Source organism: Lathyrus oleraceus, chromosome 1, assembly GCF_024323335.1.
Source record: "Lathyrus oleraceus cultivar Zhongwan6 chromosome 1, CAAS_Psat_ZW6_1.0, whole genome shotgun sequence".
NCBI classification, from domain to species: domain Eukaryota; kingdom Viridiplantae; phylum Streptophyta; class Magnoliopsida; order Fabales; family Fabaceae; genus Lathyrus; species Lathyrus oleraceus.
This window is the reverse complement of record NC_066579.1, coordinates 209,312,190-209,325,572: the sequence shown is the minus strand read 5'-3', so window position 1 is coordinate 209,325,572 and position 13,383 is coordinate 209,312,190. Positions and strand designations below refer to the sequence as shown.

At 37.0% G+C, this 13,383-nt stretch overlaps 1 protein-coding gene across 1 annotated transcript; it reads right to left on the bottom strand.

Moving 5' to 3' along the window:
- Nucleotides 1–4,427: 4,427 nt before the first annotated feature.
- Nucleotides 4,428–5,036, bottom strand: LOC127100353 (uncharacterized). Its single transcript, XM_051037491.1, has one exon. The coding sequence runs from the start codon at nt 5,034–5,036 to the stop codon at nt 4,428–4,430; it is 609 nt and encodes a 202-aa protein (XP_050893448.1).
- Nucleotides 5,037–13,383: the final 8,347 nt, after the last annotated feature.

Below are 13,383 nucleotides of genomic sequence, written 5' to 3'. Positions count from 1 at the left end.
TTTTGTCAAACTTTGTTTGACCTTGTTGAACTTGGGATAAATTACTTGGACCTTTCAAGGTTGATTTGAAGTGATTTTGAAGTTTGATCTTTCCATTATTTTTAATTCAAGTTTATTTTAATATTAAAAATGCCAAAAAATATTATGCTCATTGTTTGATCTCCAATCTCCATCTCATTTCTGATTTCTTATTGTCTAACTTTGACTTTCAATGTTAATTGGTCAATACATATGGATTGGTACATCTTATTTCACTTTATGCATTTTGATCTTTCCATTTCCTTATCCATTCTTCATCTCCTCCTTCCTTCTTCTTCTTCTTTCTTTTTGATCAATGAGTTGAAGGTTGATAAGTTAGCATTGATTAGGGAGACTTAATCTTCCTTGATTCAAATCTAATTCATCTTGATCAATTGATCAAGTGAATGGCTTTGCATTACGGATATGTTGTTTTCTAAATCATGCAAAAGGCTTAAACCAATACAAGATCAATTCTCTTTTTCTTTTTTGGCATGGCAAGTTGTTGGAACTTGGTTTACTAATCAAGACTTCTAACTTGTGTTGTTGCCTACATTATTATTGACCGGCCTCAGATAGTTGTGACTTCTACATAAGTCCAATTACGATTGCTTAACATAGCGCTAAATTTGCCTTATGGCACACTAACTACTAACACTAACTATTAACAACTGACATTTACTTTCATGCACTTTACTTTATGCAATTTACTATTCTTGCACATATTATCCATTTGCTCTTCTCTTTGCTCACTTGAGCACATGTTTATGTTAATGCCATTTGCTTTTTTCTCACTTGAGCCCATATTTGTGTATATACTATTATGCTTGTGTTTGTTTTGATTGTTGTGAACCAAATGCAAAGAAATGGACTTAGTTTCTAGGACTTTCCCTATGCAAAGAATGGAGAATTGGACTTAGATTCTAGGACTTCCCTTATGCAAAATTGGAGTAAATGGACCTTAATGATGAAGATGGATTAGAAGGACCAAATCTCTAAACTCACTCTTGTCCATTCTTGATTTGCTTCATAAAACTCTTTGATGTGTGTGTTCTTGTGCTAGGGATTCCACTTTGATTCAAATTTGGGGCACCATTGCCATAAGCTTCTAAGAGAGAGAGAGATCCAAGATGCATTCAGGAGTCTTTCCAAGAGTTCATTTGATTGATGATTGCTTGAATTTATGCTTTGTGTGATTGCTTATTCCAAAGGATGGGAGCTACTTGGATCATCTATATGATCTCAAGAGAGGAACTCCATTGTGGTTTTGTTTTCTTTATCCCTCACCTTTTTGCTTTACTTAGGACTTATCCATTCTTCTTCTTCTCTTCACTCTAACCCAAGCCAAAACTTTTGTGCAAACATTTTAACAATTGTTTTCAACATTAGAAACCTAAGCCTTATGCTTTTGATTTTCAAACCTTCTTTTCATAATACTTATTCTTGAATTGAACTTCTAAGTCAACTTTGACCATTTTTTGTATACACTTCAAATTGGTAAATATAACCCATTCAAATGTCTGTTGTGGTTCCAATGGCCACTTTCTTAATCAAATCTTTCATAACCTTTAGCTATTAGGTTTGAGTTATCCTTGAGGTAGATGTAATACTCACCTATATCCTTAGTGATGGACAATGAGTCTTCCATGCTTATTATAGGGTTAACCCCTCACTAGCATGTTGAAGCTATTCTCACATGGTGGATTTGTGGTTTTAGGTTGAGTTTTCTCCCTTGAATAACAAAAGACCTTAAGGCTATTGGACCAAATCAATTCACCAACTTGTTTTGAGATTTTTACCCCGAACTACGAGGTTTTGATCCTAATCTTTCTTAAGATGGTACGTAGGCAATAGGTTTATCCATCCAAACACAAAATTTAAATAACTTGTACATTCTCTTCTCATCTCTTCAATCATGTTTGCACAAACAAAAATTTCACAAAAAATAACAACCTTACAACAAGTGTGAAAAGGGCTCCCTAGGAGTACCTAGGATGTTTTGGGTGCCTAACACCTTCCCATTGCATAACCAACCCCCTTACCCAGATCTCTGTTCTCTTTTACTAGTTTTTGTTCGCTTTCTAACCATTCCTTTTGATAAATAGAAGTGCGGTGGCGACTCGACTTGTATGATTTACCTTGGATTTAGTCAATATCTCTAATGGTAACGAATACCCCGCTACATACCTCAAATGACTGAAAAGGGATTTCCTTCATTTCCCCTTCTCCTTCAACACAACGGAAGGATGCCAAATGACTTACTAGAAAATCTTCTTCCCCTTCTACCACCACCAGCTTGTTGTCACTACAAATTTCAGCCTTTGGTGGAGTGTTAAGGTAATAATGTCGGCTGAATGAATCCATGATCTACCGAGCAGGCAGCTATAAGTTAGGTGTATATCCATTACAAAGAAGGTATGGGGACCAATATTCATGGGTAAGTCTATTTCACCAATCACATTCCTCCTTGAACTGTCAAACGCCCAGATTACTAGTTCACTTGGTTTCATGACAAGTCCTTCAAGAGTCAGTTTAGCCAAAGAGCCCTTGGGCATCACATTAAGGTAGGAATCGATGTCCACCAAAACTCTGTAAAAAACTGTGTCCACACATTCAATGGAGACGTGGATGGCCTTGTTGTGGTTTCTTCCCTCCATGAGGAACTTTGTGTCATTAAACCCCAAACTTAAGCTAGTGGTTATATTGTTGACTACGCCTTCAAACTGGAAGACCAAGATTTCTTGGGGTATGTGAGCAGCCTTTAGAAACTTTACCAGAGCATCTCTATGGGCCTCTGAGCTCATCGGTAGGGACAACATGGAAATCTTCAGGGTGTATGGTTGAGTTGCTCAACCACTCGGTAGTCACTTCTCTTGATGATTCGTAGAAATTCATCTACTTCACCCATTATCAAAGGGTCTTGCCTTGGCGGGGTATTATCAACTTGCTTTCCTTTGTCATGAGCTGATGGTCTGCTATTCTTGATTGAAGGGGGTGCTCGTGCAAAGATTATACCGCTTCTTATTAAGCCACCGATTCTAGCGATGCTTATTAATAGGTCATCATACTTGATTGGTTCTTATTGTACTTTTTGGCCATGGATATAAACGGTTGTGTCATACATCCAAGGGATTGCTCGGGTGTCGTTGTATGAAACAGTTTTGGAACTGTTATAATCATTGGTGTAGCAGAGTTCTTTGAGAGAGTCATTTGGGAAAAATCATATGGGATTTGTAAGGGAGGAACTTCGTCATATGGAATCTCAAGGGTTGAGACATCCTTTATGGTGGAGGGTTGATCAATTATCAGTACTCCTTGGTTCATGAGAGTTTGAATGGAAGCCTTCAAAACTTCACATTGTTATGGGTCCTTTCAATAGTATTCACGGGTCTGAGCATAAATGGAGAGCGTGTCGCTTCTCAATAAAACATTCTTGATTTCCATAATATGGGTCTTCAAATCATTGACTGATGTTATCACCTTCCTCCCGCTGTCTAATTCCACCATGTTTACATTTGTCTCGTCATGGGGAGCATATGATTGTTGTTTATGTTTGGGCCGTTATGCGCGAATGTGATTTCCTTGGAATCTATCAAATCATGGACTTTATATTTCAGTGCTTTACAATTTTCAATAGAGTTCCCGGGAGCACCAGAATGGAACTCACAACGGGAATTTACGTTGTATCCAGGAGGAAGGACCGCTAGCGGGGGTCCTAACTCTCTCAATTGTACAAGCAATCCTCTAATAAGGTAAGGCAAAATGTGACTATATGGCATTGGTATTGGGTCAAATCTCCTCTCAGGTTTCCTTAATCGTTGTTGTTGCGGTTGATATTCTTGCTGCTGAGGTTGCTGTTGTGGCTGATAATGTTGTTGATTTTGCTGTGGTTGTTGATGTGGTTGATATTGTTGTTGCTGTTGTGGTTGCTGAATGGGAATAACAAGATTTTATTTTTGTTGTTGAGTGGGAGCCATGGTGGCTACTTGTTGATAAGTGGGATTTCTTGTTCGGATGATGGCAGCGGCGTTGGTCTCTCCTTCTCATTTTTTACCATAAAAAACAAAAGGTTTCTTCAATGCACCAGATGTACTGGAAGAGATTTGGATCTTGCCCATCTTGATCATATTTTCAATCCTTTCTCCAGCTAGGGCTAAATCAGAAAAACCTGAAGAGGTGCTCCCCACCATTCTGTCAAGATATGGACCTTGTAGGTTGCCCATAAACATGTTTATTAGCTCCCTTTCTAGTAATGGGGGTTGTACCCTAGAAGCTAATTCCCTCCATCGTTGGGCATACTCTTTGAAGGATTCCTCATACCTTTGAGTCAGATTTTGCAACTGCATGCAATTAGGTGCCACATCAGTGTTATACTGATAGTGCTTGAGGAATGCCTCGTCCATATCCCTTCATGTGCGAATATGGCGGCCCTCGAGTTGCATATACCAATCCAAAGATGCCCCACTGAGGGAATCTTGGAAAATATGCATTAATAGTCGATCATCACTGGAATAAGCAACCATCTTTCGGCAGTATGCCCTAATGTGAGTCCTAGGGTCACTATTTCCCTTATTTTTTTCAAAGTATGGGACTTTGAACTTGGTCGGAACGACGGCCCTAGGAACTAGACACATTTCTATTTCCTCAAGACCCAAAACATTGGTGCTCTCCATTTCTTTAAGCTTCTCCTCAATAGCCTTTACCTTCTTCTCCACCTCATTGGTCGTCGGACCGAAAGCATCATACTGAGAGGCAGCCCTTGGGCTAAAGAAAGCATCATGTTGATTGACTATTTCAACAACATGAGGACTAAGATTGACGTGTGAAACACCACCGGGTGCGGTTATGTTAACTAGAGGGTCAACTTGAGGAGGCGGACTCGGAGTCTCGACCACTGGAAGGATGAGAGGATTGGCAACATTGGCATGTTGGTTCATATCCTCTTGCATTTTCACCATAATTTCTTGGCCTCTTGCGACCACTTGGATAGTCTTATTAGTTGCCGCATCTGGGACCATACCTGGGATACTTCTTCCTGAAGTGCAGCTTGGTTTTCTTGAAGTTGTTCCATGACAGCTTGTCGGTGTCCACGTGTATCGTACCGAAAAGTCAACTTTGGAGAGTGGTTCTGGTCAGAAAAAGGGTGGATGGATGAGTTTTTATGTTTTTATGTTTTGAAAGATGAAAAGGATGTATGAATGTTTTTGTTTTTATTTTTGTTTTATGTTAAAGTAAAGCTCTTTTAGTTATTCGTGTTTATTCATTACAAGAACTACTTGACGATTTACATTCACAATCATAGATAAAGGAAAACACAATAGAGAGAATCACGAAGCTTTCATTCATCCTTTGAAGGGAAAATAGGTTTCAATACATGGAAGTTGCAAAGTACATGTAGTGGAAACAAATAAACTAACTAGATATCAATCCTAAAAGTGACCCCTTGGGACTTGGGGAGAGCCTCAATGTCGGTGATGAGTTCGGCCATCATCTTCTTATAGAATTTGACGAAGTGATAAACCTCCTCAGGGGTATTATATGGGAATATGATCAGATCAGCCTCTTTCAACTTGTTGGGAAAGTCTTGAAGGGCATAGTTAGTCAGCATCGCCATATTGGCGTATTTGTCCTCCACTCATTCTAAAGGGCTTGGAGGTTGTGGATGATTCCATCCCTTTGAGCAGTGGTGGCTTTGGCTCCATGGCAACGCTCCTCCCAATGTCTACAGGTTTTTTGCAACTCCATATAGGCTTGGTCATAGACCCCTTCTTCAGGTTTTTGATTTGCTCGCAAGCTCGTCCAGGATTGAACTGCTCGCACAAGAAGCTTTCAGTGAATCTTTTCTCTCTCTAGCTGTTCCTTGGCTAAGAGGTTTTTACACTCCTTAAGAGTGTTCCTTAGCTCGAGAATCTGGGATTCATAATCTTCCCTCACTTATTTCTTCATAGCATTAGATCTATCGACAGTTTTCTCAAGGTCCTTGATAACTCAGAACGCTAGATCCAACTTGTCGTTGCGGAAGTCTAGCTCAGAATTAGCTCCTTGTAGAGCTCCACCAACCCAAACTCTGTGTCCCTTGGCTATTCGGAGCCTCTTCTTGCTATCCTCAAATTTTTCACAAACTTGCTTACCCTTATCCTCTAAGATGTGGTTACGTTCCTTAGCACAATTAAGTTGGACTCGTAATTGAGTTCTCTCCAACTCAAGCTCTTCGATTTGGTTGGTAAGTTTGTCCATGTCCTCTTGTAGGATAGGCTCGGGCTCGGGCATCAACGGGAATGAGGAAGGGTTAAACAGAAATGACATCTTAACAACTATAACCCTCTCTTTTACCCCTACATAGTAGGGTTCCTTGGCTAGGATGTTTTTCTTACCCCATTCTTGTTCAATACGGACTATGTTTGTCCAAGCTTTTCACACTCTCTTCACATTTGAATCGAGCGGATCTATGGTATTAATGACGAACAGAATGAAGTCTCTTTCCTCGGGAGGGCTTGTCATGACGTACCTTAGTTGTCTCTTGAGTATATCAGGGTTGTAGTTGATGCAACCTTGCGTTCCTATTAAGGGTACGTTAGGGAACCCATCACATCTTGCAATGACGTCTTTCGTATCCCATTCTCTCTTATACCATAAAATTGAGCTGGCGGAGAGAAATGAAAACTTCTGAGGCCATGTCAAATTACTTTATGCAAAGGGTACACTTTGAGGCATGCGGGCCCTCATCCATAGATGTAACAAAGGAGCACAATAGAGGAAAGTACCTCCCTTCTTCTCATGCCTTGTATGAAAGGTATGGTAGAAGTCGGCAAGTAAAAAAGGCACCAGATTCTTTGTTAGAAAGACTTTAACTGCTAAGTGATCCACGAACTTGTCCATATTTGGGAAGAGGACAATTCCATGAATCAAAAGTGCTAAAATTGCACTACAGAAGTAGGGTTTTGCTTCTTTGATCATTTCCCAAGCATGGGCTTCGATAGACTTTTGGGTTAAACCTTTTATATATCCTTTAATTCCCTAATTGGCTACTAGCTTGTTGGCGTTGATACCCAAGGCGAGTGAGATCTCGGTCAAACAAAACCTTCTTCCAACTTGGGGAAGGGGTTGTATTATTTGATTGATCGGTTGAGGAGTCTCTCGAGGTCTTCCAATGTTGGAGATATATGGAAGTTGGGGAAAGTGAAACATCTTAAAAGGACATCATAGTATTGGGCCATTATAATGATAGCACCATAGTCAACCTTCTCGGTTAGAAGGTCTATGATGTTCTCAAAATTGGCTCTAAACTTGTTTCCCTTGAGATCTATGACCTTTGAGAAGAGGACCTTTAATAAAAGTGATGTCGGGACTCTTGAAGCGGAAGTAGAGGTGATTTTCCTTGTTGAAGTATCCATGATTGTGTCAGAAAAATTCTTGTAATTCTGCATTCGAACAAACAATATTTTTTAATTGTAATTCTTATTATTTTGATAATGAATGAATGTATGAATGAATGATTGGTTTATCATTTCCACAGGTTTTTAGGCATGGGTTCATGGTTTCGGACCGTTGTGACGAAGCATGAAGTTTAATAATGACTGCTTAGTAAACCAAGGTTCTCGGTTTGTGTGATCTAAGGCTTATGGAAATTGGGTGTAAGACACTTCCCCTATGATCATGGACTTCCTTGACTGTCAGACGCTTATGTCAATTTACTTGCCAGGCGATTGCTCCATCAAAGTCATCTACTCTAAGTGAGATCTTCGTATCGACCCTTACGAGGAAGGCACCTTGGTGGCCTATATTGCGCGACCATCGGTCTAGGCTGGCCATAGTTAAAGGTTCTAAAAAGGGGTCTTAGGGTCAGTGACTCTAGTAAAGGAAAATATGCTTACGCTGAAAGTACGACGATAATCCATCCCCTTAAGAGGATCTACCACTAAGTGAGGTTCTCATACGACCCTAACGAGGAAGGCACCTCGCGTGCCAATACTACTCAACCTCTCCTAGCTCAAGGAAGCTCTCAGACTCGGGCGGAGAGTCTTTCACACAAGGTTTTCTTTGTAATCATTATTGCCTCCAAAATTCTTCATCATAAAGCCATGGTTTTTTACCAATAGACAAGCAAAGAAAATATATACAACTTAGCAACAACAACAATATATACAAATTAAATAATAGATAAATCCCCACGGACGAAGAAAAGGAAAAACAACCCAAAGTAGGCTAGACTTTCTTTGCGAAAACTCACTCCCCAGCAGAGTCGCTACCAGGATTTTACGATAATGAAATCGGGACTAAAGAGATGCCAAAAAGAGGCAAAATCAGAAGAGTCGCCACCGAATTTTATTTGTGTGCCTCTATCTGAGAGGAGAGGGAAAATAGTCGATAAAAACCTCAAATAGATATGTATACAGGAAGAACTAAAAGGGGATGAGGAATCAGTTTCGTAACTGAGATTTGGATTCGGAAGTCGGTTACGTAAGGGGAAGGTATTAGCACCCCCCACGTCCATGGTTCTCCATGGGAACCATTTGGGTTGTTTTATATACATGGGGATTTTTTTATCATTGTTTTATTTTCAAAATAATGTGTGTGAAAGAGGAGTGTGTTTTATTCTTATAGTGCTCGCCAAGGATTGAGGTATTTGTGCATACGTAACACTCATTCGGGGATGAGGAATCAGAGCTCCGTAATTCGAAGTAGAAAATTTTTATGTGTTGATTGATTTTACCTTTGAGAAAATGGTTTTCGGGATGATTCCCTAAGGCGCAAAAGTGAGTTTGATGAGTTGTATTATTTTTATTTTGAATAAGGGTTTTATGAAAAGAATGTTTTTGATTATATTGTACTAAAGTCTATGGGCGGAGGTGATTATTCTAGACAACAAGCCAAGCGTCTTGCGTCCAAAATAATCAGAGTAAGGGTAGGAATGCTTCATTCTTACTCATTATCCACCACTTAAGGCTCGTGGCGCACAATAATAATCGTAATTTTATTGTATTTTTTAATTTGATCATGAAAATGTCACTTGACGTTGTATCAAGGGTTTGTTTATATAATTATGAAATTTGGGTAATGTAACATGCATGCAAAATAACCAACATGAAAATAAATGGTCTCATTGTAAGGTAGCCTAAGAGAAAGTCTTGTGTGTGCAAAAGTGACATAATCTTAAACAAAGGATAATGGTCTTACAAACATGTTCCCCTAAAGTGATGCCATGATGCCATTCTTACAACATGAATGTAAGTTACGGATGGAAATCCAACGTTAAAACAAAGTGCCACAAAGTAATGGAAAAGGCCTCCAAGAAAAGGTCCTAGGATGAGATCCTCTAAGTCCAAATTGATCAAGTTAAAATAGTTGTTTTGTGGTCTTATCATTTTATCATGTTTTTGTTGTTTTTAATGTATGATGACAGTAAAGTAAATAACAAATAAATATATATGCATGATGAGTTGATACAATGATGATGATAATGAGTACTTGAATGTAAATTACAAGGTAATGACAATATTAATGTCACAATAACAATGACATTGAATAACAAGTTTATAGACAAAATCATAATAACAAAGGTTAATGATAAACAAAGTTAGTGAAGTATAATTTGTGGTTAGTAATATGGGCAAAATGAACATTTTGAGGTCTATGTATCCATAGGTCAAAAAAATCAAAATATGACACATCAAGGGATAACTTATCATTGATGCAAATTATAAAGGTGATTAATAATCATCTAACAATAGATTTGTAACAAAGAAAGTTATACAACCCTAAGTCAATCTATCAATATTTTGAAAAATAGAAGATTATATCACTCAAATAATTATGATTTGTTTTCTTTCTTTTGTTTTAACTTCTTTTTTATTTAGCAAGATAGTAAGAGAAAAAATTAATTAGTATAATGTAAATGATATATATGGTTAGATAATAATGGACATAAACATAAAGTACTTGAATAATAAATAAAAATTGTGAGTAAATAAATAGCAAATAAAATAAAGTGCAATAATATAAATGTTAGAAGTTAATAGTTAGTGGTTAGTGGAATAACAATAAGCAAATGGATTAGCATGTTAGCATAAAGAGTATGGTTTCATCTATGCATTAAATGACTCAAGTATGGTTGAAATAGAGGCAAACTATAAATGCCTCAAATTATCATGAATGATCCATTGATCAATAGTTAATAGGTTTGAAACATTGAAGATTTTATAAACTCTAAACAACTATAGTCATGACCTGATAGATTTCATGAACCGAATAAGTATAAGAATGAGTCAACAATGAAAAGCAAATGATAACAATAACATAGTTAGACTAAAAATGGTGAAGAAAAGGGGAGTAAGAGCAAAAAATCTCAAGAGAAAGTTTGTAAACCAAACTTAATAATTTTTTACAAACTTGACTCTAAACTCTCTCAAAAAACAAACCAAGAAAAACCAAACATTTCCAACATAAAAATCGAACCAAGAATGTTAAAAATTTTAAGCTACAATCATTATCCAAAAATGTGAAAAAGGCTAGGTTGGTGTTGAGATTAATTGTGAAGCAAGAGGTTTTGGATAGAGGTGTTGGTGGAAACCTAGTGAAGGATTTGAGTTGTGAGTGTTAGAGAATGAAAGGTTTTGAGGAAATAAGTGAAGTAGGAAAAAAAGTTGGTGGGAGGTGATTTTGAGAGGTGATAATTTTTTTGTTTTGACTTAGGTTTAAGGAAGATGGTTTGATTGATGTATGGACAGAACTTTTGAGGCTGCAAGCATGGTCCAAATGAGGGGGAAATAATATCCTATTTATAGGGAAAACAAGTGGGTAGGTTAGTGAAAAATAAATCACTTTGTGTAAAAAAAATAGAATTATTGCTGGTGTCTACGCAAGTGTAATCGGTTAGCATAGTTTGGCTAAGCGATTAGACCAGCCAAAAATGGCCTAGGGAGCCTACGTATCATCTGTGTAATCGATTAGCATGATTTAGTTAATCGATTACACAGATCAGAAAGTGACTTTTTTATCCTTTTTTTGTTGCACATTTTTCTCTTGAAGATTTATCCAAAAAAACTCATTTTGTTAGATGTGAACACCATGCATTGAGTTTGTATAATATGTCTTTGCTTATGAATGTTTATGCAATTATGATGATGGAACAATGAATTCATATATGTGTAATAGGGCCATGGATCTGATGACAATTCTATGGGGTAGGGTGAATTTTGGGGTATGATAATGTTGTATGAGGAATAGGCGTTTATGGTGTGTTATCTTGCCTTGATCAACCTTACACTTTCCTTTATTCCGAATACGATTTTCAAGGTGATGTAACCTTTATTTGCATTTGTTCACTTGAATTTCAGCAGCGAACCTTGTAACCCTTTATACTTGCCAAAAAAGTACAATTAGGGTAGTCATGTATTTGGAGGATTATCAGTGGTGTTTTGGGTTGTTGATAGTGTGAGTTCAACTTTCCATTAGATGTGTTTTGTATGATGTCAAAACAGGGATATTTTAGCATTTATGTACATTGGACGATATCGTCTGAGTCTTGTTGTGCATTTTAGCATTAGGAAGCATGAAAACATGTTTAGAAAAGATTCATGCATCAAGAAAGGTTTTATGCATCAAAAATTCATTTTTGTGTAAAAATTTGTCTACATACCGACACATACGCATCATAGATCGACCTATAGAACAAAATTGTTTCTACAGGTCGACACATACAATATATAGGTAAACTCATGTGCTGTAAGTTTTAAAGAATGTAGGCTATGTTAGAGGTGGCGCCTCTACAGGTCGGCACATAACATATACAAGTCGACAAATAACTTGTATAGGTTGACCTATAGATAAAAAATCTTGAAAATTTTCATTACTTTCTATTCCTTTTGCATTTCTTTTGCTTCAGACTTGTTCATATATATATATATATATATATATATATATATATATATATATATATATATATATATATATATATATATATATATATTATATATATATATATATATATATATATATATATATATATATATATATATATATATATATATATATATATATATATATATATATATATATATATTTGGTACATGCATCATTTTCTAGTAAGGTTTCTAGAGAGTAAAACCTATACGAAACCATGATTTCAAAGCATTATCATCATCTTCAACCTCATTCTATGCATACACACAATCACACGACATATAATCATTTTTGGATTGGGTTCCATTTATATTAGGGTTGATAACATCCAATTTAGGTTGATTGTACTATAAATTGGGTTGAGAACTTTGAGGGTTTCAAATCAAAAAACCGAGCTAGGATTTTCCTTCAAGATCTTTCAGGGTTTGAAGGTTTTGGACAAGGTTACGCAATTTGGATCCGATCGAGTGAATTCTTTGAAGAACGAGAGGTTCTTGCAAAGGAGTAGCGTGGGATGGTGGATCGCATTGTTAAATCTTGGGTTTCAACAAGTGCGTGTTTTGGATTCGATCAAGTGAAATCTTTGAAGAGCAAGGGGTTTCTTGCAAAGAATTTGTGTGAAACGGTGAATTAAAGTGGCATTGTTGGTTACTTGATCAAGGGAAGAGAAGGTGTCAGAATCAACATCAAACTTAGGGTTTCTAGGGTTGGATTGCTACATCTATCTTGTATTCATACATTTGAAAAGTAAGTATATTACACTATCTCAATTCGAATTCGAATTGAGGGAAGACGTACCCATAACGAGGTCGATTGGGGAACTGCCTAAACAAATCATTGTGTACTCTCTCTCTCTTTCTCTCTCTCTCTCTCTCTCTCTCTCTCTCTCTCTCTCTCTCTTTCGGTTTGCAAATTTTCGATTTCATTGATCTTGTGATCAAATTGTTTGGATAATAATTTGTTATCATGTTCTGAAATTAGTGTTGTTGAGTTGATCGCAATAACGTAGGTTGTGATTGGGTTTTAATATCAACAATACCACATAAAGTTAAAAACAATATCGATTGCAAACTAGGTGTTCGACAAACTATTTCACTTGATTTTTTGTGCGAATTATCATTGGAAGTCGACTTTCCCTATTTCTTAACATTCAACTGGTTGGGTTTAATTGTGTTCGATCAATTGGCTATTCATTATCATACCGTTTTCACTATTACGCGTATTCGGGCTTTTTGATAGTGGGTTCGGTTAAACGATTTTGATCTGGGATATTTTAACTTGCTTTCGCGCCCTAATTTTTTCAAAACTAGTTTTTGTCAAAGTTTTAACTCAGGATATATTCACCCCCCTTTAGATCTAAACCTATCGTCTAACAAGTGGTATCAAGAGCTCCAATTAATTCCGTGCTTAATATTTTCTTATTTGATAATGGCTACTGAACCTCAAGGGCGTACAATATAGCAC

Excerpts from the sequence above, each read along its gene's own strand:
- LOC127100353 (XM_051037491.1), bottom strand. The coding sequence starts at position 5,036 with ATGGTCCCAGATGCGGCAACTAATAAGACTATCCAAGTGGTCGCAAGA.